We start from the raw sequence: 26,899 nt of genomic DNA on the forward strand, positions 1-26,899 counted from the left end.
TCCCAACATTTAGCAGCCTCAAGTGACAAGTCCTTATTATCTCACAGTTTTTGCGAGTTAGGAATTTATAGGTGGCTTCATTAGGTGGTTCTGGTGCGAGGGCTTTCATGAGTCAAGATGTCATCGGGGGCCACAGGCATCTGAAGGTGAGACTGGGTTATGTTCAGGTCTGGTTCCAAAACAGCAGGCTCATGAGGGAACTGGCAGAGGTGTTAGGGGCTCTCTGCACCAGGCTGCCCGAGTGTCCTCAGGACATGGCAGCTGACTTCCCCCAGAGTGAGTGACACAGACAGTGATGCGTCACAGTGTCTTGTGAGTCTCACACCTCTCCTTCCATCATGTTCTGCTCAACAGATGTGAATCACCAAGTTCAACTCCTATGCAAGGAAAGAGGAATGCAGGTCCACAGTTTAAGTTTGGATGTAACCTACAAGCCACCACACTGGGCATCTGGGTCATTTCCCATTTTAGGCCAAGACAACACTGCTGTGACAATCTGTGTTCAAATCTTTGTGGGGACAGGCTTTCATTTCTTCTGCATACATCCCTAGCAGTGGAATAGTAAGTTTAACATTTTGATGAACTGCCCAACTGTTTTCCAGTTACCCTACCATTTTACATTCCCTCCAGGGGCTGGTGAGAGGCCTGATTCCCAACATCCTCATCAGCACTAGCTATGGCCAACTGTTTTCATTTTACTACTTGGTAGCTGTGTGGTGCTATTGCATTGTACTGTTAACTGGCATGGCCCTCATTGCTAATGCTGTGCATGTGCTTATTGACTGCTATGATTTGAATGTCCCACCTCAAAAAAACCCAATGCACATTGGAAACTTAATCCCTAACACAGCAGTGCTGGGAGATGGGACCTCATGGACCATGATTAAGTCGTGAAAGGATTAGTGTCAACTGTAAAAGGGTTTCAGGCTTCGAGTTCAATCTCTCGCTGCCCTGGCAGTTGGGGTTACGTTTCCATGTGCTGCCTTTTGCCCTCACGACTTCCAAAGACTCACCGAGGCCCCTCTTATCAGTTTCCGGATGACTGTCATGTTGCCAGGTCCAAAGGCTGGCTCACACCTGCCTCCTGACTGTCGCTGTCTCTCTGGCCCCCATCGGTGACAGCCTGAGTCTTGCAACTTGACATGTCCTTTATGCGCTCATCACTCCCAGTGGAGGAGCTGCAACCGGGCCTCCCATGTGGGCTCCTCACAGAGTCTGCAGACTCGCTCTTTTCGGAGCTTCCCCAGCTCCGGAAGTGATATATGCTCACTCTTCGTGCCAAAACTGCAGTCTTCCTTTTTCTCTTCTCAAATCTCACATCTGATGCATCAGCAAATTATCTGGGTTCCTTTTCTTTATTTTTCTTTTTTTCTGTTGCTAGAGATCAAACCCAGGACCTTGCATGTGCTAAACAGGCTCTCTAAATTTAACACAGTTTAATTCTAAAGGAGTAGGAGAGTTGCAGAAAGAATACACTGTTGCTGTGGGAGGCTGGTGCTTGCTCCTGAGAAAATGAAGCCAGAGGAGGTTGTGGATCTGGTGAATGAATATTTTATTATTTTTTGTGGTACAGGGAGTGCTGAGTTACATCCCAGCCCCCTTCTTTCTTTCTTTTTTTTTTTTTTTGGTACCGGGGATTGAATTCTGGTCTTTGCGCTTGCACAGCAGGTGGCAAAACCACTGAGCTAAATCGCCAGCCCTTTCTTTTTTAAAAAAAATTTGATATCGATTCCCCTTAAATTGCCCAGACTTAGCTCCAACTCATGATCTACCAGCCTCAGTCTCCCGAGTAGCTGGGATCATAGGTGTGAGCCGCCTCATCTGCCTAGGAACAAGTACTGGCCCTTGGTTCTGAGCATTTCTCATGACCTCCTCTGCTGTTGCTCTGGCTGACCCGTGGTCACCTCTTACCAGGTGAGTGCAGCTATTTCCTGCTGTGGTCTGAATGTGCCCCCAAGTTCCTGTGCTGTGTGCTGGGAGGTTATTAGGTCATGGGGTTCCACCCCAGGAATGGATTCATGCTGCTATTAAGAGTTTTTGAGGGCCGGGGATTTAGCTCAGTGGTTCCACCGCCTGCCTTGCAAGTGGGAAGTCCTGAGTTCGATCCCCAGTACCAAAAAAAAAAAAAGAGTTTTTGTAGCCGGGCATGGTGGTATACACCTGGAGTCCCAGCACTCTGGGAGGCTGAACTAGGAGGATTGCAAATTTGAGGCCTGCCTGAGCAACTCAGTGAGACCCTGTCTCAAAACAGAGAGAGAGGGAAAGACAGAGGGGGAGAGAGGAAGCAGCAGGAAGAAGGGGGGAAGGGACAGGGGAGGGGGAAGAGGTGGAGGCCTAGGAGGCTTTGTTAAGAAGGGCCTTTATTATTTTTTGCAGTACTGGGGATTAAACCCCAGGGTGCTTTACATTCTCAGTCCTTTTTATTATTTTTATATTTTGATACAGGGTATCACTAAGTTGCCCAGGCTAGGTCAAACTTATGATCCTCCTGCCTCAGCCTTCCAACTAGTTGAGATTACAGGTGTGCGCCACCATATTTGGCTCAAAAAGGGCCTTTACTGCACAAGCATCTATGACCAAGACAAGAATGTGGAACAAAACAAGCAAATGTAGTGTGCCCTGTGTGTGGGGCTGAGTTACAGGAGTGAGCTGGGTAACTGCAGGGAGAGATTAGCATTCTCCAGGGGTTGTACACTGGGTACCTGCAGCCTGCCAGGAGAAAGGAAGATGGGAAATGAAAGCCAAGCTCCTGACCAAAGAAACAGAAGGAAGTGGCGAGATCTGGGGAAGACCCAGGAGGCCCCAGAAGCAGTGACTGCCAAGGCCTTGGCTCTGGGCTGGAGGACACAAAGGTTTCCTTCTGATGCAGTGGGTCCAGGACCCCAGCCTCACCCTGAAATGAAACCAGAGCCTGCAGTAGGTATGGATTTAAGCAAGAGGAAGGGACTCAAGGAAGGGCTCCTGGACTTTCGCCCAACCTAGTGGTAGGAACGCCGAGAGTGGCCACCTGCTCCGGCCAGCAAGCTTCCAATCACTGCAGCTCAGGGGTGGCGCCAGTCCTGCTGGTTTCTGTGCTTCCTTTACTTGAGGATTAATCCCAGCTTTAAAACCTGCTCTTTTTTCTTTGCTTGTTTTTGAGAAAGGGTCACATTATACAGTTTAGGCCGGCCCCAAACTTGCAGTGATCCTCTAGCCTCAGCCTCTTCAGTGCTGGGGTTACTAGTGTGTATCACCGTGCCAGCTTTAAAATGTTTTTAAAGCATTCTTTCACATTTTTTTCTTTTTAAAAACTAAAATAATTTGTTTCATATATTTTTTGTTTTAATTTTAGTTTCTTTTGTCAGTTTTTTTTTTTTTTGGTACCGGGGATTGAACTCGGGTCCTTGAGCTTGCGAGGCAGGCGGCAAAACCACTGAGCCAAATCCCCAGCCCTTTTGTTAGTTTTTTAAAAACAGATTTTTCAATAAAGTCAAAAGACACACTTTTAAAGATCATTGTTTTGAAGAGGGCTCAGGCTAAAACCTGCAGATAAAATATCCCCAAAGACTGGCTTATTGCCTCCTTGGAACTACTTTCTAATTTATCCCCTCTAAACCTCAAATTTTGAAAATGTTTAACAAATAATTTTCTCTGCTGATAACTGGTTTTCCCATATTTATAAATTATAAGTTAATTTATCAAAATACTTGATCCATGAGATATATTCAGCTTCTCTAAACTAATATGATTCTACGGTAAAAAATACGTTTTATATTTCAGCTAGACTGAGTAGCCTTATCCAGGAAATTATCTTACTTCTTTTAGTTTAAAAAAATCTTATTTGTTGATGTATATAACATTAGCTTCTGAGATGCTGAAAATCCTTAAAGATTCTGATACCTTTTGCTCCCCCTCCACCCCTGCCCTAACCCAAACTAACTCAACTGACGCTGGATTGGCCAGGCTGACCCGATTTCATAAATACCTAAGAAATGGAAAAAGTAGAATACAGACTGAGAATTCTTAATATAAAAAATCTGAAATCTAAAATGATCCAAAAATCTGAAACTTTCTGAGCTGACAAGTGGAAAATTCTACATCTGTCCTCAAGTGATGGGTCACAGTCAAAATGCAGGTGTACTAAAACTACTGCTGAAAATTACTTTGGGACTAGACCAGTGATGGTGAACCTTTTAGAGCTTTCAATGATACAAAAAGTCTGCTGTGGCACGTGTGCCATAGGTTTGCCACCAATGGACTAGACATATAAAGTGTATGTGAGGCATAAATGAATGTTTTGCTTACACTTGGGTTCTACCCCCAAGACACTATGTATGTATAAATCTTTTTCTTTTTTTTTTTTTTTTTTTTTGAGACAGGGTCTCACTATGTAGTTCAGGCTGGTCTTGAATTCACTATGTATGCCAGGCTGGCCTCAAATTTGCTATAATCCTCCCACCTCAGCCTCCCAAGTGCTAGGGTTACAGGTGTGCACCACAATGCCTGGCCTTTAAATCTTTTTTTTTGGTACCAGGGATAGAGCTCAGAACCTTGCACTTGGGAGGCAAGCACAGTTTCTCCGAGCTACATCCCCAGCCCTGTATGTGTAAATCTTAAAAGATCTGAAATCTGAGATCAGAAGCACTTTCAGTTGCATGCATTTGGGGTAACTTGTAGTAAGAAAGGTTAAAATTTGGGGTGCTGAAGTCAAGAGGGCCCCAGGTGCGATGCTGGCCCTGCTGCTTGGCAGCTGCATGACCCTGAGAAGGCTGCTCACCTCTCCGGCCTTGGTGGCCTCATCTCTACACTGGTGGTGCCAGCAGGGCCCTCTGCAGGCAGCCACAGTGAGAATTAAATGAGACAATGGCTATGGCACATGGCACACAGTGAGGGACCCCAACCGGACACCACTGTCATCACTGCTACACTGTGGGGACAACTCTGCAGGTGGCAGCCTGGGCACCTGTCACTGAGAGGTCTGGGGTGCAGTGGGACAGCCAGCTAGGGATGTATCTTCTGACGTATCTGGAGCGCAATTATGAACTCAGCAATCATCTAGGAGGGAGGTGGAGGATGAGTCCTTCCCACTGGTCAGCAAAGGCAAGCGCGTGTCCCTGACTTACAGTTGTAGCACAGCAGCAGGCCGGCCTCCCCATCTTCGTACACATCAATAGCTGCAACGAAATTAACCTGCAATGACAATGGGCAGCGGTAGTGGCGAGTGGGACCAGGACACTCAGAAAAGACATTCTCAAGCTTTGACTGTCTGGGAGCGGCCCTTGGCCCCCTGAAATTGGGGTGCTGTGGGGTCATTTCTGCCTCCCCAGCAGCCTCAATGGCACCTGGGGCCATAGTCACAGTGCGCTGCAGGTGTGCAAGGAAGGACAGTCTCCCTTTCCTCTCTCCCGGGGGACTTTCCTGCCATCCTTTCCTGCCCTTGGAGAAGTCTGGGCCCCGCACCACGCTTGCTTGGTCCAGTGCCTCATGTTTATGCGGAGAGCTCCAGTTCACAGAGGTCTTCATGCGGACCGCTCTCTCCCACCCCGGGCCTGGAGAGTGGATGGTGCTGTTCCCGGTTTATGCGCGATCAAAGGGAGGCCCAGAGAGGTGGCGTCACTCAAGGCCCTCAGCACCAAGTGCCACAGCCCTGATCAGACCCAGGGCCCCCGAGCCACAGTAAGGCTGCTCCAACACACAGGCTCTGTGGGCCATGAGGTCCTGCCTTCTAGTCTTCCTTTGTCCTTCCCTTCCAAGGAGGCCACATGAGGCAAAGAAAAGGCTTAGTTCTACAGTTTGGGCCAAGCTATGGTTTGGGGCCAGAGAACAGAGAGAAGGCGGTGTTCAACCCAGTGTCATCCTTGGTCCTTTTTGAGTTCTGAAACTCCAGCCCCACTTGTATTCTAACTCGTAGTCTGGCCTCCCACCCCACCTGGAAGCTGCCCTCTCAGAGTGTGACCAACACCTCCTCCCCCAGCTGACGGCCCCTGGCCAGGGCTCATCCAGTGTGATTCTCAAATCCTCCTGTGTGACATCTCCCTTCTGCCCTCTCCCACTTCAGATCATCCTTCTGTTGCTTGGCTGTTCTCTCATTTAGAAAAATACCCACTTTTATCCAGGTGTGGCTGGCACACACCTGTGATCCCAGCACCCTCAGAAGCTGAGGCAGGAGGATCACAAGTTCAAGCTCAGCCTGGGCAACTTAGTGACTTAGTGAGACCCTGTCTCAAAAGAAAAATAAAAAAGGCCTTGGGTGTGGCTCAGTGTGAAGCTTCAGGGTGTTCAATCCCTAGCGCTGAGAAAAACAAAACAAAACAAAACAAAAAACAACCCATATTTAGAGCCTCAAATTTCACTCTGTGCCCAAATTCCCTAAATCTGCCTAAGGCACACATTGTCCTCAGAGCTCTGCCCATAGTTCTGAGGCTTTTGTTCCTCAACTGTAACCAATTCTGCATCAGCGGCTCAGAAAGTAGGAGGTGGCCTGGAAAGCAGGAAAGAGTCCACACAAGCCAGAGAGACCCAAGTTCAAGGCCTGCCCATGGCACTGGCCACCCCTGCAGTTGGCAGCAAATGGCTGAAGCTTCTGGTTTCGTGTGATTTTTTGGTACCAGGGATCACACTTGGGTCTTTGAGCTTGAAAGGCAAGCGGCAGAACCACTAAGCCAAATCCCCAGCCCAAGCTTCTGGTTTCTACCTGTCAAGCAGGAAGAAGGATCACGTTTTGCTGGATTGGAAGGAGAATGCAATAAGACAAGCAAAGATTTTAGCACAGGGCCTGACACATAACAAGCCTCTGTGGAAGGTGCTTACATTTCTCACACCACTTGCCCTCCAAAGCTTCTCCTTTCATTAGCAGAACTCTCCCACAAAGTGTCAGGGGTGCCCCCAGAGCCACAGCACCCTCTCCACAGCTCCCTCAGATGCCCATGACTGTTTAACCACGGGAAGGCTGGTTGCTGTGGCAAGTGCCCCTGCAGCCCTCTCGCTGGGTGGCAGAGCTGTGTGTTTGGGGTGGGTGGGCTCCGGGGAGCGGAGGAAGTGCACAGGGACACCAGGCCTCTGCCAGGTACTGGAGGGGTTCCAGGACTGATGAAGACCTCAGGACTCAGGGACAGGAGACCACAGCCAGGACATGACTGCATCCTCTTGGGCACTCCAGGCTGCTTTGCTCAACCCTTACTAATGCGTATCTGAGTGAGAGCCCTGTCCTGCTAGTTACAGACATCTATCTCCTCCCTGGGAGCGGGGCCCACAGGCGACAGCTTCTACAGCCCTGTTTCCTGAGCAGGTGAGGACATCACAATTTACCAGGGAGCTTGAAAAACCTGCACAACTGGGGCCAGGGGTGTAGCACAGTGGTAGAGCGTTTGCCTAGCATGTGCACGGACCTAGGTTCTATTCCCAGAACTGCAGAAAAGAAAACGAAAACCAAAACACCTCAAACAAACCAAAAAATAAACTCTACATGGGCCAGGGATTTAGCTCAGTGGTTCCGCTGCTTGCCTCGAAGGCACTGGTACAAAAAAAACAAACAAAAAACCCCCTACATATCTGGCTTCTTGCTCCTAGAGATCCTAATGTAGGTCTGGAGTAGACTGTGATGTTGGATTTTTAGATTTTATTTGATTAAAAATAAGTATATCATTTTCTTGGCATTTAAAAATGATAAAAATAACACATGGCAGTTGTCAAAACTCCAAACCCAGACTTGACAGAAATGAAGTCCAAGCCCACCAGGCCCAGCCCCGCTGAGAGCAGCCACAGCTGGCATCATGGTAACCCCAGCTGAGGGCCATGGGCCCTGGGTGGATGCTCAAGCTGGGCAACTGGGCCCAAGGAATATGCTGGAGCCCCAGCTCAAGTTAAAGGGCTGCAGCTTCCTCCAGAGGAGATCAGGCCAGGCTGAGCAGGAGGGTGCAATAGGCCTATGGCCCCACAACCTCGATGCTGACTTCTGCAGTGCGCTTTAGCACTTCTTAGATCTCTCTTCTCAAGCTGCGCTGCCTTGGAACCTGGGTGGGTCGGAGCCTGAACTGGGAATCAACAGTGGCTGGGAAGATGGAGGTGAGGGTCCAGTCTGGTGGGCAGTGGGGTTGTGCTGAGGCCGGGCAGCGGCTGACAGTGGCACTGACTCCTCATGATGGGCCAGGTCAGCCCCCTCTGCACTGGCTCCCTGCATGGGGTGAGCGCAGGGACCTCTTGGAGAAGCCCAGGCCTGTTCCCGAAGGGCCTTCTCTGACTCCTCTTAGCTACCGACAGACCGCACTGCTCATCTCTGCCATGCATCAGGGCTCAGCTCAAGTTACACAGCCAGCTCCAGCTTCTGCTTGTGCGTGTGTCTGGCTGGCAAGCACCCCCTAGAGGCTCTGCCACCACAGGACAGCTGTGCACTCTATACTGGTCCCAGGGAAGAGCTATGTTTAAAAAAATTTTATTTTTCTCTTAGGGAAAAGCCTTTTTTTTGAGACAAGGTCTATCTTTGTAGTTCAGGCTGGCCTCATACTTGCAGCAATCCTCCTGATTTGGCTTCCCAAGGGTTGTGATTACAGCTGTGCAACACCACACTAGCCTTTTATCTTTGTTTTTAAAAAGGCACACTGAAGAAAAGATAGAACATTTTAGGGTTGTTCCCTATAGCTATTAGAAAAACAATGAAAACACAGAGGTCATCAAAGAAAATTTTTAAATCCAGTTCCTCCTTGGCCTTCAAAAACCAGAAGAGAAAAAATCCAGAAGCATTCTAATGAATTGTCATGATATTTAATTAACTGTCATATGAAAGAAAGAAGTCTAATAAACTTATTTTTCTCTATAGTTACCCTGATGAATAATCACTAAATGGCACAATTTTTAGTCCCTTGAGATTTGTTCTAAACCAGAACATGGCAGAAAGTTTCTCTGAAATATGACGAAGACTTTTTCACTAGAGAAAACACACGACTTTTCCTAAGTGTTAGGAAATAGTTGTCAGGGCTCAGCCAGGGACACAGACCTGGTAGGTGATGGTCTATCGGCCTCTTCTGGCTGCTGAGAAGCCCAGGCAGCTGAGCTGTGGCCTGTGGCCCTGAGGGCGGAGGGAGTTAGGGCAGAGGAATAGTCCTTGAAGCCTTTAGTTAGGAAGAAGGTAGACTCATTCTACTGTTTCTGCATTAGCATTACCCTGGCGGAGGGCATAAAAAATCTTGGTCCCCAAGTAAATTCTTTTACAAATGGTGGCATGGGGTCAGAAGACTGATCTTTGCAGGTGATGATAGCCAGGGCTGAGAAGCCAGACTGAGCACGCCAGTGGCTCCCAGGTGTGGCTGAATATTAGAATCACCTGGGCTCCTTGAATCCTGTGCCCATGCCACCTCCCAGACCAGTGAAGTCTCTAGGGAGGGGACACATGTATCATGGCTTTCTTTTCTTTTTGTGGTGCTGGGGACTGAACCTACTTTTCACTGAGCTATACCTCTAGACCCTTTTCTGGTTGTTTTTTTTTTTTGGTTTTTTTTTGGTACCAGGGATTGAACTTGAGTCCTTGCACTTGTGAGGCAGGAGGCGGAACCACTGCCCTAAATCCCCAGCCCTTTTAAAAAATTTTAAAATTTTATTTTGAGACAGGGTTTCACTAAGTTTCTAAATTGCCCAGGCTGGGCTCTAACTTGGGACTGTCCTGCCTCAGTCTCCCAAAATGCTGGGATTACAGGCGTGCATCACCATGCTTGGTTCACTGTGGCTTTTAAAGCTCCTCAAGTGACTCCAAGTGGAGACAGGGTGGGCACCAACACAGACAAGAGAAATGGGAGACACCTCTGGATGGATCACAGCTGAAGACTAGAAGGCCTTCCAATTGGATCTCGATTTTTCTATTTCTGATTTTTCTGTTTTGTTAAAGTCTTGATCTAATTAGATATTAAATCTTCTTAAAATAGCAACTAGCAATTTTAATGGGCATTTAGACAGAGCATGTACCAACTGGAAGGATGTCTGCAGTCTCTGATTCAGCTGCCAGGACTGGGGGCGCCTGTGAGTTTGGAAATTCATGAGGACCTGTGTGCTCCCTGGGGGTGCCCTTCTCCTGCTGCCTCAGGCCGGAACAGGGAGCTCTGGGCTTTGCCAATGTGTCAGAAGCTCTCCAGGGACACTGGTCCCAGGCCTCAGGGCAGGGAGCGCTTATCACTGCCCACCATTTCGAATGTTCAGACCTGTCAGTCATCTTTGGGGCTTCAGTGCAGTTTTTGGGGCCTTAGACTTTGTCCCAAACCAGAGACATCCTTCTTCATGCACTTAGGCCAGTAGGTGTAGACCCTCAGTGCTGAGCTGCGCTTTCTCCTAACAGGGTTCTGCCCCATCTTCTTTTCCTAGTGGGCCGCCAAGGGGATGGGAGCTCTACCTGCCTTGGTCACCTAATCCCCAAGCTAAGTCTGTGGGGTCACAGAGCCAGCTTCTCCCCCAAAGGCCTCCTGGGATGCACTGCCACCCTAGTTTTCAGCTCTTTTAGTCTGCTTCTGGACTCTTCCTGTCTTTTATTTGGAAACATGGAGAGGCAAGTCGAGCTCTGAAGAGCTGAGCAGGGCAATTAAACAGTGCCACTGTATGAGATGGAAGCATTTTGACCTACACAAGAGGCAACTTCATGGGGTTCAGTCTAAATCACGCACTACATCATATGGGCATATTATTATGTAAATGCTGGCATCCGGAGTTAGAAGACAGAACTCTCCGCCCTCTCCAGTTCCCACTCATCCCCACAGCTGCCAGCTTACCCTGTTGGCCTCCACATGGTGCAGCCTGAAGGCCTCTCCTGTGCTCTCATTCACCACGTCAAACTGGTGTCGGTAAGCCACACAGATGAGGTTGTCACTCTCTTCCGTCGGGCCGTCCACTAAGGTCATCACGGCGGGAGAGTCGGACAGACAGATCTCCTGTGTGCGGGAGGATGGTGCAGGTGATGGTTAGGACACAGCAGCCCTGCCCTGGCACCTCCACTGACCGCCTGCCTTCTAGAAGAGGCAACGGTCCCAAGGCCCCAAGAAACTATGTGCTGCAGGAGGCAGGGTCTCCCAGATTTCGCTTTCTGCTCACTCACACCTCTGTTCCTGGAAATGGGGGAGGCCAGGAAACAAATGTATGAATCTGATTCAACCATATCCTGGGCTTTAATCCTCACAGTCTGTCCTGTGACTTAGTAATAGTAATAATAATTCCTGATGACCTTATTGAACAGTTAATGTGTGCCAGGCTCTGTTTACATCCTTATAACAACTTGGTGAAGTAGGTCTGGCTATTATTCTATGTACAGACAAGAGAACTGAATGTCAGAGCTGAGTAACTTGTTTATAGTTACAATTTTATACTAGTAGAGACAAGTTTTTTTTGTTTTTTTTTTGTGGTACTGGGGATAGAACCCAGGGCCTTGTCTTGCTAGGCAAGTACTCTAGGATTGAGTGACATCCCCAGCCCTATTTTTTATTTTGAGAAAGAGTCTCATGAAGTTGCCCAGGCTGGAGTTGAACTTACAATCCGCCTGCCTTAGTCTTCTGAGTAGCAGCAATTATGTGTGTGTGCCACGCCTAGCTTATAGCTAAGATTTGAACTTGGGGAATTTGATTTCAGAGCTCACATTATATAAATGAGTTATAACATTTATAACTCATTAAGATTGCTAAGTACTGTCTTAAGAATTCTGACACCTAATTAAGCAAGATTTTAACTTGTTTTAGTTCCACTGTCATCTTATTCTGTCCCCTTAAACCAAACAACAGCAGAAACTGATATGCATAATTCAGGTGACCTTAACTCTATGCAAGAATAACCTCAGCTCACTCATAGAAGCCCTGAGCTTTAGTGACCAATATTTGACATATTTTACATCTTAATGTACTGTCATTTTGAAAAGATAAGAGATGGGACCATCTGATCCAGAAGGTGCTCCCTCTTGGGGGGCTTCTCTCTCCCAGGGCTGCACCTCAGCCTCTCAGTGCATCCTGCTGGCAGAGGAGAGCGGGCTGCTCTGCTCTCAGCTTCTTCCCACCTCTGCAACTACCAAATCCAGCACCATCTCCTGCTGTGATTGTGCACTGGCCTCCTAGCAGGCCTCCTGATTTCCACTCCTGGGCCCTCTGCCCTCCTCCACCCAGTGGCCAGAACCATCTTAAAACATATTACTCTGTAACCCCAGCTACTTTGGAGGCTGAGGCAGGAGGATCACAAGTTCAAGGTCAACCTAGGCAACTTAGCTCGACCTTGCCTTTGGGGATGTAGCTGATCTGCCTGCCTTGACCCCTGAGTTCCAGTCACCCACACCTTCAACAGGCCTTAGGGCCCTTGGCAGCTGCCAGCTGTGCCCCAGGTATTCTCGCTGCTCCCTCTGGTTCTTCATTCAGGTCTCTGCTCTGAGGTAACCTTTTCAGGCAGGGCTTCCTGGGGCAGCTTTTGTAAAAGTTATCCCAGCTCCTTGCTCTGTTCCTCTCTGCCCCCACCCTACTTTATTTTTATTCCCAGGTCTTATTTCCCTAAGCCATCATACATTCATTTCTGCTACGGTTCACTAGACTGGAGTCTCGGCAGGGACAGAAGCTTCTGTGGGTCCCTGCTTGTCCTCATCCAGAACAGCCCCTGGAGGTGTTCACTGTGGTGGGTGAATTTTTGCCTTCGTCTTCCGGGGTAAACTGGGGCACTGGAGTTGAGGGGTTCCTGGCTGGTGATGGAACAGTGGGACAGCTCCAGAGCTACAAAGAAAGCGTTGCTCATGACACCTGGGCCTGGAGAGAAGTCAGGGGAAGAGCAAACCTACTCTGATGTACTGGAATTCTTCAACAGGCAACTCGGACAGGGGAGATAACAGAGAGACGCTGGTCACTCCACTTGGCTTGTGCTTCCTGGTGATCAGAAGCAATTTATTCCGAATTGCAACCACGATCCTCAGCTCTCTGCTATGGTGGGTGTTAATAGCATACAGGTGGCATCCTGGGGAGAGAGAACAGATGGCTCTGGAGAGAGGCTCTGGAGGCTATTGCACCTTGACAGTTTGGAAATTTGTCCTAAGAACCTTGGGAATTAAGCACAACTCGGGATGTTTCTGATTCTAGGCAAAATGGAGACTTGACTTGCAAACAAGGTTAGGAAGGTCACGTTCCCTACGTGATGTAGTTTTCGGACTTGGTTTTGTGCCTACTACATGACAGGGATTAAAGTAGAAGGTGATCAGAGCTCCAGGAACCAAAGTCTTTACTCACAGATTTGCTAACTGAGCTCAGCTCACCTCTGGGATCTGTGCACAAGGCCTAGCAATTTTTCTAGGACTCGACATGCTTTTCTGTCTTTCAAGCTTCTTAAGAAAATGGTGATGCTATCTTTGTGATGTTTCCAAGTTAAGAGTAAACCAACTGAGATCAAATTCCTACTCATTTTGATTTTCTGTATAAAATCTAGGCAGTCTGAAAAAAAATTAAAAGACCCAGCCACCTTTTGTCTTCTCCAGCTTGTTTTCTCTGCAGTCGGACCTGCTCCTGCCCACCTGCCTCCCCTCGAGGCCCTTCTGCACGGCGCTCAGCCGGAAGACAAAGAGGCGGGCGTCTTTTCCTGGTTCAGGAGGAAGGCAGAGGGGGATGAGATGGTGAAGTGAAAGGCTGGCGGAAACTAGGGAAGGAGGTGTCCCATACCACTTAATGCAATTGCGAATCAATCCCCTTTCCTTCACTGCTCTGCCCTGAACCCCAAACAAACACACCACCCAGGGACCCCAGCGCTAGCATCAGGAGAAGAAACAGCTTCGAGACCTATGCAATGAGACCCCAGGGAGCCACCCACTTTCCTCCCACCCAGAGGGGGCACCACCTTTGTCTGCTCTGAGCACCAGGAGGTCCAGGGTCTCCAGCACATGCATCTGCTTCACAGGCAGAGTTCTGTCGAACACAGGCACAGCTGGAAGGTCATCTGGAAGAGGTGCACTGGTCACTCATCACTGCAGCCTGGTCCCTGCTCTGCAACCCCATTGTGCTCGCAGGGGAGCCGAGGATCCTGGCTTTCTTGGCTCTCTCACAAGGTCTATACGGGAGTCCAAGCACTGTTCCCTCAGCCCTGGGAGCAGCACCCATATCCTCTTCCCAAAGGGATCCAGAACTCTCTACAGCGGGCACAGCGCGAGGGCATGGGAACTATTTTTCTCCCCAGAGCTCATCAAAGAGAAAGCAACTTGTCTCAATGCTATGTTTCATTGGGGTTGCATCAAAGGACTGAATACTAAGTTAAAAAAAAAAAAAGAGTAAGAACAGCCATATCTCTCAAGTATCTTTTTTGTATGTAATATTTCAAAGAGCATCATATCTTCGGTCAATTCGTCTACCATAAAAGTACAATTAAAAGTTTTGCATTTAAAGTGAATATAATGATGTCTCATTTTAGTATGCACAGTGCTTGTATCGACAGTAGTTTCCCAATAAGTTTTCAATATTTTTCTACTCCTTTTTAGACAAAAAATAAGTAAAGAAAAATATCGATTAAATTCTCCAAATATAGGGGAAAAAACTAATTTAAGTGGAAATGTTCAAGAAGACTTCAGATAACTGATTAAAGACACTGCAATTATACACAGGATTTGTTTTTAAGGTTATTTACTGGTATAATAAGTTGCTAACAAAACTTTGCCTCTGGGGGACCCTAGGACATCGGGTGCTAAAAATGATAAGGCTGCTCCATAAGCAAAAGGGTCTGTTCTGTGTGTGGTGTGGAACCAGGGCCGGAGATGCCCAGGAACCATGGGAACATTGAGGCAGGAGAAATGGTGCACTCATTCTGGATGTGTTTAGTCTTCAAGGCCTCTGTTGTGGGTTTGGGTTGCTTTGCTTCATTATAATTTAGGTGCAGAGGGTGCTGAGGGTCTTTCCTCTTCCAGAAACCAAAGTGTAGCCGGCAGTTCACCCCTCCCCTGATGGTGCCCAGAAGGAGCGGCGCTTTTGCCATTAGCATCTGTGTTGGCCCCAAGTGGCTAGAAGGATCTGCTTCGGCTGGCCTGGGTGGTTCTGCAATGGTCCGAGCACGGAGCCTGCTAAGCTTGTATGAGACATGCAGCTGCCTACAGTTCTCTCCTTATACAGGGTTTGCCTTAGGGGCTGGGGATTTAGCTCAATGGCACCATTCCTGCCTCGAAAGCATAAGGTCGTGAGTTCCATCCCCGGTACCGGAAAAAAAAATACAGGGTTTGCCTTTAGTTCCTCTTTAATTCTCAGAATAAATGTCAATTTTATGACAGCTCATCAGCCATGTTCTATCCGCCTCTATTCCAGGCTTCTCAGGTTTTTGCACCGCCTCTGGGCAGACTAATTATTCAGAACACAAAATGCTCCCGCCAGCTCCTGCTGGCTAAATAGCTGCAATGAGCAGCAACAGCAATGGCTAAGGATGTACACTGAATGCTCACTCCATGCCACACCTCAATGCTTAGTGGTTTGAGTTAACTCAAATGTTTCAGTGACCCAGTTTAGAGTATTTGTAGTGTTCCTGTCCACCAAGCAAGGAGCCTGAGACTCAAGAGGTGTTCAGAGCTTGTCTGAGGTCACACCTCCAGTGGGTGGAGTCACCGATGACAAGAGCTCTTCATTTTACATTGAAAATAGAGGTCACTGTGTAGCTACCAAGCTGAGTCCAGAACAAATTTGTTCTCCATCAAATCTTTCTGAGATGGATGAACAGTTTTATATACAGCTGAGGAAGGCAGAGGCAAGGACAGGAGAAAGTGACATGTGGGTTTAATGACTATTTGCTAATTTTTTCTTCCTGTAATTTCTGCATGAAGAACCAGCTGCTTTTCTATGATATGACTGTAAGACCAAAATGCATGGCAGGAGCACATTTAGTCAGTATTCAGTCTCCCTTCAAAGTAGGTTTTGCCACACTTTGAGAGCAGAGGAGCTTGATTTTTAATAATGACCTTGAAAGGAGTAGACTCTCAAGGGGAAAATCTAATGACATTAAGCAAAGGCTAATGGGATAGAGTGGAACTCAGTCTGAAATGAAATGGACAGATCCAATCATGGAAACAATTCATAATATGATTAAGTGCAGACCAGAAGAAGATAAACAAAGAAATAAGAGAATTATGGCACAACAATGAGTACAAAGAAACCCTTAAGGCTTATTATTCCTTTTTTTATATAGCAAAAACAAATGAGGAGTAGCACTGTATAATCAGGACATGAGAAAAATATCTGTGTAATGAATCTAAGATGGTGGACATATACAGCTACCATCTGGAAAGATGACTTCCTCTAAATTTGGAAGGAAAAAATTTCCCAGAAAATCACAATAATCATTATATCTGATACCAGTGAAAATTTCAGAAAGGGATTTGGTAATCTGAGTTTGGATGTTATATTTAAAAAAACAGAAGCAACTCAGGGTTTTTTTTTTGGTTTTTCCTTTCTGTTTTTACAATGTTACTATCAGCATGTTTTCTCTTTCTCAACAAGGCAAATGGGGAGGATTTAACATTCTTTTCATCACAGAACTTTTCCCACTTATTTGCCCAGGACTGTATTTCTGGAAATCCATGTTAAAGTGAAGACAAAAACATGATTAGACTTTAGTTTTAGTGAAATGTCGTTGGTTTAGTGGAAAGAGGACCTGACTAGGAGTCACATCTGGGTTCTAGTTCCAGATGTGCCACTAACCTGTGATCGTGGGCAAGACACATCACGGCTTTAGATCTTAGTTTCTTCAGCTATAAAACGAAGGGACTGGACTAAATCCCTAAGGTCTATTTTCCTTTAAAAAAATAAATTCTAATTTATTTGATAATTATTTAAAAATAATTTTAATAATTTAAAAGTAATTTTAATATTTTGGTTGTACTTAGGGCAAAAAAATCCAAGGATTTTGTTAATTTTTAGCAAATTCCTAGGAACATAATAAAGATAACATCTGCCATTTAAGAAGTTGCTACTATGCACCAGTCACTGCTCTAAGCACTTACTGTAATTTTTTAGTTCCTATAATCCCCTCATGGCAATTACAACCATGGTGTATGCCATCATTTTTCATTATAGCAGACTATTTCTCAGCCTCTTAAAAATTACCCCCATTAAAGCAAAGCAAAGCTCAAAGGAAAGAGCTTGGACTTGGATTTTTCTTTCCTTTTTTTGGTGCTGGGGTTGGAACCCAAGCCACATACATGCTAGGCATGCACACTACCACCAGGTTTTCTCAAAGATCCTTGAGTTTCTCAAATTAAGTATTTCATTCTGAACTGATGAGCTTTAAATGAATTTCCTTTCTTAAATTAGTCATAGACATGATTAGGTTATGGGCACACGATTAAAGTGTGTATCAGGAATAACAGGTAAGGTCAGAAAGCAGTGCACTGTGAGGTGTGCACTCTACAAAAGGCACCTGGAACAGCACAAAGCAAGTCTTTTGTAACTGTGCTGAGCAAGAGTCTGAGGGAGGGTGTAAAGGTCCTGCCGAGGCCATCATGTCACTCTCACAGCAGTGGCTTTAGGACTCTCTTAGGCAACACTGTGGTAACTGAGACTGGGCAGCTGCCTCTGTGCAGCCAGAGAATGGGCTGTGAAGTCACATCTCTGTGCCGAAGCTCCCTCTGAAGTCCCAGGCAATGACCTGTTGTCAGTGCTCAGCTCCTCTGTTATTCATCAGAGTCCAGAATAATCCAAAGGGGCCTCCTGCTGGAAGGGACCCGGTCCACCTGAAGTTATTATACCCCCTCCACAGCATCCTGGCCACAGCATCCCCATGGGGGCTGGTCTGTGCACTGCCTGCCAACACAGGCAGACTAATCTAGCTGGCTGTTGGAAAACTTGATTTTATTTTGAGTTGAAACTTGACTGTCAAAATCTTTCTGTTTCTATATCCATCAAAGTGGTCTGTTTATCTAAGATTTTTGTAATTTGTTTTGGATACCAAGTACTTTTCAAGTCAGATATCTTTTTAAATTTTTTTGAGAGTGAGAGCATATCCCTGAGAGTGAGGGCATATCCCTGAGAGAGTGGCTGTGAATAACGTGTCTTTTTTGATTTAAGGTAAAATGTGGGGACCATGATAACTATTGGCTGAAAAGGAGATTCTTTTTCAAGTCATTTAACATCCATGGAAATAGAGGCCCGGAGACTGGAGGAAGGGATGAACCTAAGGCTCACTGGCCAGCATGCTAGATTCTGAATATGTATATTCCCTCTGCCTCTCCTGAAAACATGGGTTTTATGAGGAAATCCAGCTCTGATTACTCCCCTGCAGGCCATTAATTTCTGGTCTAGGAGAGCTGATTGGCAGGCACCCATCTTAGAAGTACTACAAGTCACACAAATAAAGACATTTGTAGGAGCAGCTACTCACTAACCATCCACTAGCAAGACGCCAGCATCAGTGGAAACCAGCAAGGCCTGGCCCCAGGGATCTGCACACACGGCTTCGTGAGGGAAATTACTGCAGAAACACTGGGGCTCCCAAGGCTGCGAGGCAACACAAGCATCGGAAAATAAGTGCACCAGAAAGAATACACCGCAGCCCACCAAATGGAAATGCACCCGAGGACACCTGAAACAGTAACACAGATAACCTGTGGGAGCAGAGCCATGCCACATGGGGTCTGGTCTCAACTTTCTTTTTTTTCCTTTTGTAGTACTGGGGATTGAACCAGGGGTGCTCTACTACTGAGATACATCCCCAGACCTTTGTTTTTAAATTATTAATTTTCTTTTCTTTCTTTTTTTGGTACCAGGGATCGAACTTGGTTGGGTCCTTGTGCTTGCGAGGCAGGTGGCAGAACCACTGAGCTAAATCCCCGGCCCTAAATTATTAATTTTAAGGCAGGGTGTTACTAAATTGCCCAGGATGGCCTTAAACTTGTAATCCTTCTGCCTCAGCCTCCCAGAGTGCTGGGATAATAGGTATGTGGCACCAGGCCTGGGCTGGACTCAACTTTCTTAAGAAGAAAACTCTTCAAGTACATATACAATAGGAATGCAGTGAATTCACATTTCTGGCACCATGACCTCTTTCTATATAAAATAATGTTCCTTGGGCAATCGAAATATTGGTCACATTTTCTAAGCAAACAGTTTTCTTTAACACCTGGAAGTTGGGCCAACTGGTGCCTGAGCTTCGGAGAATTCACATTCATCACAAAAGCAAGTCCCACATAACTATAAAAAGTCAGATTTCTGTGCTGCTGATTCAGCTAAAGATTAAATTATATACAGTGCAAGAGGTTAATGTTGTCTTAATATGAAAATACTTAGTGACCCACATTAGGCTACAAAATCTTAAAGAAAAAAAAACCTGTTTGTAGGAAAAGTGGTGTTGCCAATGAAACTATCTCTGTTCCCCCACGTGTGTTCATGCCATGTGGACCCTTTTCCTTGAGTCTTGGTTTTGTTTTCATTTCAAGTGTAAGGAGTTGTGACTCTTCATCTAACACAAGGGCCCGACAGGCCCCACCTGGGCCGCAGATGGCCCTGTCTGCAGACAGGTGTGTCTGTAAGTTAGGGAAAGGAGTGCTCTCGGGGTCACCTTTGAGGGCGTCCTGGGGGCTGAGGAGTGACACTGTGTGTATCAGTGCTAGCTTAGAAGAGAACAGCATGCTTCCCTATTAGCAAATCCATAGCCGAAGAAACAATATTCTCCTTGCTAAGATGGACCTGCACTGCTCTGAGATCAGCTAAAGAATGTGGTGACATTTTATATCCCAATGGGCTACACAAGGGGAGGTCACTAATTGAAATGGCATTTCCCCAAGAAGGGTTCTGGCAATTCTGAGCTTGTGATTTGTAGCAAGAGGACATGAAAAAGCTAAGCCAATATAAATGTCATTTGGGAGACACACATAGAAACCAGCACATTAGGTAACACCAAGACAGAACGACCAAGTCTTCATAACAAAGTGTTCTCTGTCCTGAGGACACAAGTTCGGGATACTATATCTATATCTATCTATCTATCTATCTATCTATCTATCTATCTATACACACACACACATATATATATATATACATATATATACTATATATGCTAAAAGGGCTTCTTCATTTAGAAGATCCAAGGGCACTAGTGATTCCATGGAGGGTTTTGGGAGGCCTATGCAGCCCCCAAACTTTATCTGAAATGCTAGGGGTGTCAAGGACAATTTAACGTGCAGGCCTGTGTGCAGTGTTCATCGTGGGCATGGGGACAGTGAGGTCTGAGGACCTACTGGGTACCAGGGCATGGAATGACAGGGACCGACTTGGATCTCCCCCACAGAGCCCTGGTCTGAGAGGGGTGGTGCCTACCCTTACCCCAGACCCCTTCTATCAGGCCAGAGGCTCGGTTGCAGACTTTGCAGGGTAGGAACGGGGCCTCTAGGCTTTCCTGACAGAGGCAGGGCTCTTCCAGGCTCCTCTGAGAATACTGACACGGCTCATGAAACGATGTACACCCAAGAGGCTGACAAACCCCAGTTCTTTGCAAACAGATAGTTCTAGGGAACAGTCTGTGTGACTGTGGCCTCTGCCATGCCAAGTGACACCAGCTGGCAGGGTCCTCTGGAGCAAGGTTTCTCCAAGGGCAGGCCGTGGCAGGTTATGGACTCACCCTAACAATGTTCACTTATAAACAAGTCACAGTTCCACAGACTTTTGTTTTTTAATGGAGGTCTAAGAACTTCTTAAGACTGTTATTAAATATCGCTGCAATGTGGTACTTATAGTGTTGGGAAACACTGAGAATTCCTACTATGCATATGAACCAGTGGGTAATGGCAATTTCTGCACCTCAGAAGTCTTGTCAGAAGCTGGCTGTAAATTTTAGGGTCAATTGCATTTTCAGCTCACCATTTTCCTAAAGCAAACTTGAAAGTGTGCAGGCTCAAATCATCTATACCTTTGGCATCAAAGTAAATGTCTTCACGATTCTTTCAGTTTTGTAATGAACACCTGTCTAGTGGTGTACTTGTGTGACTACCCCATTTGACTAACTTACATATTCCCAGAGTAGTTAAATACGTAGGTCTTTCTTACAATACAAAATCATGCATATAGCAAGTTCATACTGAGTTGAGAATTAGTCAGAAATGCAGCCCTTTGGCCCCTCCCAGACCTACTGGATCAGGTTCTGGGGCTGACCCAAACACACATTAGCTGGAGAAATCTGCTACAGATCTAGAGGCTTTCTGTTAGAGTAGGTCCATGGTCAGCAGCACAGGAATCTCGTGTAAGCTCCTGAGATGTCACTTTGGCCCAGATATACTGTGTCAGAACATGGTCAGGACGTGCAGGTGACATGTGTGCTCCTAAAGCTTGAGAAGCACTGCAGAATGGGCCTGGCTGAGGGGCCTGGCCCAGCAGCTCCGCTCCATTCCTGCAGGCAGAGGCCTGAGCATGCTGGAGAAACACAGAGGCTCTTGTTAAATGATCTGGGGCTTCCTCTGAGGCCTGTGGAGGAGCTGAGCCTTCTGCCCCCAAACCTTTCCCCAAGAATCTCAATACCGACATTGAGGATAAAGGACGTTCACACTTCAGCTTGCAAGTATCACCCACTCACCTCTTTCTTACAGATCCCTGAAGCTACCAAGCTTGATGGTGCATCCCCTCTCACAATGGACTTCAGTTTCAGTGCCTTATGGAACAGACATCTCTTTTAAAGTTTGTTATCAGGCAGCAAAAGAACAGAGGGATAAACAATTGACTTGAAAAAAATATAACAAAACAGGATTCAGACTGAAGTTTCAGGTTGCTCTACTGACTCATAATTGAAGATAAGAAATTAATGGGATATGATGAAGCCCTAATAACAATGTCCAAGCCCAAATTACCCCAAATTCATTCTGTCATCTCAATTAGTTAGCCTTGCACAGTGGCAGTGTTGTAGCCAATGAGGTTTATCTGAGACGCAATTATTGCTAGTTAATATATCAGTATTGTGATTTCTTATTTTTTCTTTGTGGTACTGGGGACTGAACCCAGGTTGTACACATGCTAGGCAAGTGTTCTAACACTGAACTACACCCCAGCCCTCTTCTGTATTTTTTATTTTGAGTCAGGGTCTTGCCAAATTGCCTGTGCTTTCGATCCTTCTGCCTCAGCCTCCTGAGGAGCTGGGATTATAGGTGTGCCAGTACTGTGATTTCTAAACTGTGAGCATCAAAAAATACAGACTCCCAGGTCCCTCTTCAAGCTTGATGGCGCAGAGGAGATGCCAGGTAACTTTAAACAAGGGCCAAAGTAACTGTTCTGGGAAACAGTGATCTTTGCTCCAAGTTTTCCTTGATCACAGGACTTTTCCTCTATCCATTTGCCCTGATTAATACTTTACTTCTGGTCAGACCTTATCTGTATCTCTTGCCAATCCTTCTTGTCCCTCCTGTGATGTGGGACATGTAAGTGTCCTATGGGAGCAAGCCAAGGGGGAGTGATTTCTTCCAAGGCCTGGGGTAGAGGGACAGGTGGGAGCCACGAATGCTTCCTGGTAATGGGGTAGAAACAAGGGTCTCCAGTGAGTGACACTGCCACTCTGTGCTTCCTCCTGCCAGGGAAGGGTTCAAGGTGCGTTTCCAAACTGGCTTCCCACCTTGCAGAGATCTCCTGGTAGGCAGGAGAGTGGTCTGAGCCCCTCACCAAAAGCCTGGAGCTGGGCTGGACCACTCACTTCCACGTGGTAGCACCCCCCTGCCACAGAGTGCTGTTCTCTCCCCAACACCCAAAGGGAGCTCCATCAGCCCATGGTCCCAAATCTCACTTGAAATTTCTATGACAACCAAAGAAATCTCAGCGCTCCTCCAGCAGGAGGCAAATGCAGCCTCTGCATGTGGGCCACCCAGTTGGGACTGGACTTGTAACCACATGTCTCACAGAAGAGGTTGCAGAACAAAACCCACCTGCCCTATCCTGACAAACTCTGCTTGGCGAGCCTCCTCTTTCTTCCGTGCTGACTTGGGTGATTCAGGTAAGACGTCACTAAAAGACCGCCTATTGAGCATGTTCTTAAAGACAAAAATAATCGATGAATTCACAACAGTTGTCAAGTTTCACCCTTTGGCTTCTCTTAATGCCTGACTTTCCAAGAACAGTACCCCAAAAAGCTGGCTGACATGCTTGCCTGCCCCTAGCCTGCACCTGGATTTCTAGGCCCCAGCTTCAGGAAAACATGCTCCTGTGCATGGGCTTTCAACACCCCTTCTGGGGATAGCCAGGAGGGAATGTCAGCTGTGATAGCCACAGGCAGCCTTGACAGCAAGAGGAAAGTGATGCTTTTGCTTTTTTGCTCACTGCTGGGACTCAGCTTGGACCCCCTGGGAGGGAGAGGAGATCATGGACCCAGGTACCTTATGCATATCTGGCATCAGATCCTGGTATAAAGATCGAATCAGCATGTCCAGAGTACGCCGGCGTTTCTGGGCAAAGGTTGGGGTTTCCAAGGTGGCTTTTTCACCATTAATTACTAAAACAAATCAAGTTCAAAAGGGGGTTATAAACGTTAGTAACCACTGGAGAATGTTCTTTTCAACTGCTCACAGTGAACTCTACCCACTTCTTTTTTTTTTTATATACATTTAAAAATTATTTGTTTATTTATTTATTTTTTTGTACTGGGGATGGAACTCAGGTCCTTCCACTTTCGAGGCAGGTGCTGGAACCACTGAGCTAAATCCCTGGCCCTTCACCCACTTCTGACACTGGTACTGCCTGCCACTGGTCTGACCTTCTGGGCACAGAAGAAGCTTGAAAACTCTCCACATCTGTGTGTGGATCCACACGGACCCTAGGCATGTCAGCTTCCCCTTCTTTTAGGACAGCAGGCTTGCTGAGCAGAGACAGATCTAATTCTACCTGAACACCTCTAGCCACCCACCTAACCTTTGACCCACCCAGGATGCCATGCAGTAGTCTAAGGATATATTTGCTGCACTTGTTGGAGAAAAATAACAGTTATCTCAGCAGGATACTGGGGTTCTTAGCCGAAAGGCAGTTGCTTCTGGAGAGAGCTAGTTTTAGCAGACCGTGGACACTAAGAGACAATAAAGCAAAATGTGCAGTTACACATTAGAGCACAGGATAGGACACATGCTGAGGAGGTGAGGGGTTTGAAGGCAGGACAGTTTCGGGGTGGAATCCACTCTGCTGCTGGCTGTGGATTCTAAGGCTAAAGTTTTAGCTTCTGGGGGTCTTGGTTTTCTACTGCATAAAAGGGGAGTAGCCATATTTCCTTATGGGATTGTTGATGTTTAAGTGAGATAATAACTATGAAGAGTACACTGTTAGGCTATTAGTTTCCTCATACAGGAGCCAAAAGAAAGTCAGTGTTTGTAGACTGAAAATTGGAACATTTGGGAGACAGGCATTCCTTAGACACAATCTGTCTGCCAGGGATGAGCTGGGCTTGTGTGCAGAAAGACAACTCTTAAGGACTGTCGAGTGTGTGTCTTTTTTCTTTTTGTGGTCCTGGTGATTGAATCCAGGGCCTTCACATGCAGTTCTATCAGCCTCTCTTTTATTTATTTTGAGACAGGTTTTGGCTAAGTTGCTAAGTTGCCCAGACTGTGTTCAAACTTGTGATCCTCCTGCATCAGCCTCCCATGGTGCTGGATTACAGGTGTCTGGCTTGCATCTATTATTTTCTTTAATTCTGTGATTGGGAACTTTTTTGTTGGAGGATTTTTTTTCTCCTTAGTACCTTATAAAAATCAATTCTAAATGATTCAATTAGGCTGAACAGGAGAAAAGGCCAAGATTTTTGTTGAAATGCTATTTCCTCCTTTCTTTGAATCCATCTTGGTCCCAGGGGTCCTCCTGCCCCATCAGCCGCCCAGGCCTCTCAGTCCACCTTTCCCACACTGCATCCCACCACACACTCTCTTCCCCCTGAAGGAGCTCTTCCACTCTGTGGACCTTTCAGTCTTTGCATTAAACCAATGGCCTCTCACTTCACATCATCCCAGGTCTCTAAGGGTGCTAACAGTCACCATGTGTTGGCTCCACTGAAATGGGGGATTCTGCTCATGAGCTGGGGCCTGGTGTTGCCAAGTGCCCCTCTAACTAACTGGGCCTAACGGACCACAGTGCTAGGCCAGCGTCCCAGGCTTCCAAGGCCCTCTCTGCTCCCAGCTCCTGCACCTGTTCCCTGCTGCCGCCAACTCTTTGTTTCTTGCTTTCTGCCTGATTCCCTGACCTGAACCAGAAGGACCCTACAGTTTTAAGACTCAGGCAGTTTCACACAGAATTTCAGAGGTCTGGATCATTTTGCAAACAGCCTATCTGGCAATCCCAGGGTCATGTGCCCGAAAGGCAGCACCTGGTTGAACTCCTGACTCTGCCACTCCACCTGCATCGCTCATTCACTTCTCCCCTCCCCATCTCTCCGGGCATCTGAGTGCGGGACCCTTGTTCCAGCATTTGAAATAAGGGGTGCAGACAGTGAAGAGGAAGAGACAAAGTCATTCTCTTCTGCAAGTGGTTTGCAGCGTGTGCTGCTCCCAACCTCAGGAAGGGACTTGTGCAGGTTAAAGTGTAGGAGGGGACACTCCGGGGGCCAGTGGTGATCCACAGGGTGCCTTGGCCATGGCACCCCTCTCGGCTCCACTCCCCAGGACAAGGGTGGGGAGAAAATGGAGCCCTCTACAAGGAGCTGGAGGAAAGAGTGGTAATCCAGGGCTTGGCTGAGACGGAGTTAGGTGACACGCACCCCTCCAATGGCCAAATGAGTGGGTAGACAGACACAGGAGCCTTCTTTGGTTGTTGAGGGAGGATTCACACACAGAGCTGTGAAGGACAGACTAGGGAGACAAGAAGGCAAAGGAGGGACAGCAGGTCTGTCTTGCCCTGGCCTGCAGGTTGGCCTTGGCCAGTCCTGTAGGAGGACTGAGACTGGAACAGGAGGAGCAGGTGCCTGTGAAAAACTCGGTAAGGCTCTGGACTCAGAGTCACTTTCGGGCCAGGTGATCAAGACAGACTCAGAGGGGAGGACAGGAGCTTTTCCAACTGTTCCCAAACCACACGGCAACAGTGACAGAATTAGACAGACTGTATGTGGGTGGGAGGAGACAGGGAGCAGCCAGCAAAGTAGCTGCAGTGCCCAGTGTGCCTGGCAGAAGGCTGAAACCAGTCTCTTCACAGAGGGCATGGACTGAGTGACTGCCAGGACCTCGGCTGGCAGGCTAGGGCTCCATGAAGAGCCTCCAGTGGATGACACCAAGTGGCTTGTTTCTGATCACCAAGGAGACAACCCTTCCCTAGGCCTTCAGATGGAATAACGAAGGCACTCTGGGAAGGTGTGTGGCAGGGCTCTCTCTGCATTCAGGAGATAGGGGCCTTGACTCAAGTACTGGGTATCCCGAGGGAAGCTACTGAGGCCCGGGGCAAGTGGGCTCCCATTCCCATTCTGTCTTCATCTGTCTCTCTCATACACCTCCCCCCAACTCTCCCCATTCCTAAGCCTGTATCACAACCACTCTTTCTCCACCTCATCTCACTCTGACAGACACAGATACACACATGTGCAGAGACTCAGGATGGCTGCCTCAGATCCCAGGGCAGAAAGGTCAATTTGGAGTCCCCATTGCTGTGAGAGGATGAGGGTAAAAAAGCACAAGGCAGGTGGGCAGGAGGAGGCAGGTGGAGATGAGGACCCAGGAGAAAACATGCACACCCCCAACAGAAAACGGAATATGTGTTGGGTAAAGAATTGACAGAACACAGACTGCTTCAACAATGACCTTTTCTCATGCAGCGTGCCGGGGGAATATGAAGCAATGTGTTCTGACACTGAACAGGTCACAGAGACATCTTGAAGTGGAGACTTACATTTCACTAGCAAAAAGTCCCTGAACTCCTGGTGGTCTGTAAACACCGGTGGGGATGGCAAGGGTGGGCCAAAGAGTGGTACACTTTCTTCTGAAAATATTTTCAGCCTATGTAGAGAGCATTCCAGAATTAGTCGGTTTCTGTTTAAAGGT

General features: G+C 47.1%; 1 protein-coding gene and 1 pseudogene across 8 annotated transcripts in view; one reads left to right on the forward strand and one right to left on the reverse strand.

Moving 5' to 3' along the window:
* Positions 1 to 26,899, reverse strand: part of Garnl3 (GTPase activating Rap/RanGAP domain like 3) — a 151,198-nt gene that overhangs the window by 12,089 nt on the left and 112,210 nt on the right. For all 8 annotated transcript variants that reach the window (XM_004849334.4, XM_087182728.1, XM_004849333.4 and 5 more), the window contains 10 exons: positions 26,748 to 26,854; positions 23,273 to 23,388; positions 22,826 to 22,930; positions 21,493 to 21,567; positions 18,314 to 18,425; positions 13,801 to 13,899; positions 13,429 to 13,545; positions 12,758 to 12,930; positions 10,728 to 10,886; positions 5,103 to 5,169 (listed from right to left, as the gene is read on the reverse strand). In XM_004849334.4, coding sequence (XP_004849391.1) covers positions 5,103 to 5,169; positions 10,728 to 10,886; positions 12,758 to 12,930; positions 13,429 to 13,545; positions 13,801 to 13,899; positions 18,314 to 18,425; positions 21,493 to 21,567; positions 22,826 to 22,930; positions 23,273 to 23,388; positions 26,748 to 26,854 — 1,130 coding nt within the window. The remainder of the gene's footprint in view (positions 1 to 5,102; positions 5,170 to 10,727; positions 10,887 to 12,757; positions 12,931 to 13,428; positions 13,546 to 13,800; positions 13,900 to 18,313; positions 18,426 to 21,492; positions 21,568 to 22,825; positions 22,931 to 23,272; positions 23,389 to 26,747; positions 26,855 to 26,899) is intronic.
* LOC147826075 (U4 spliceosomal RNA) lies at positions 21,794 to 21,864 on the forward strand (annotated as a pseudogene).

This window comes from Heterocephalus glaber, unplaced genomic scaffold (assembly GCF_053883595.1).
Source record: "Heterocephalus glaber isolate CG9 unplaced genomic scaffold, H.glaber_assembly_v1.0 deba00001479, whole genome shotgun sequence".
Taxonomy (NCBI): Eukaryota; Metazoa; Chordata; class Mammalia; order Rodentia; family Bathyergidae; genus Heterocephalus; species Heterocephalus glaber.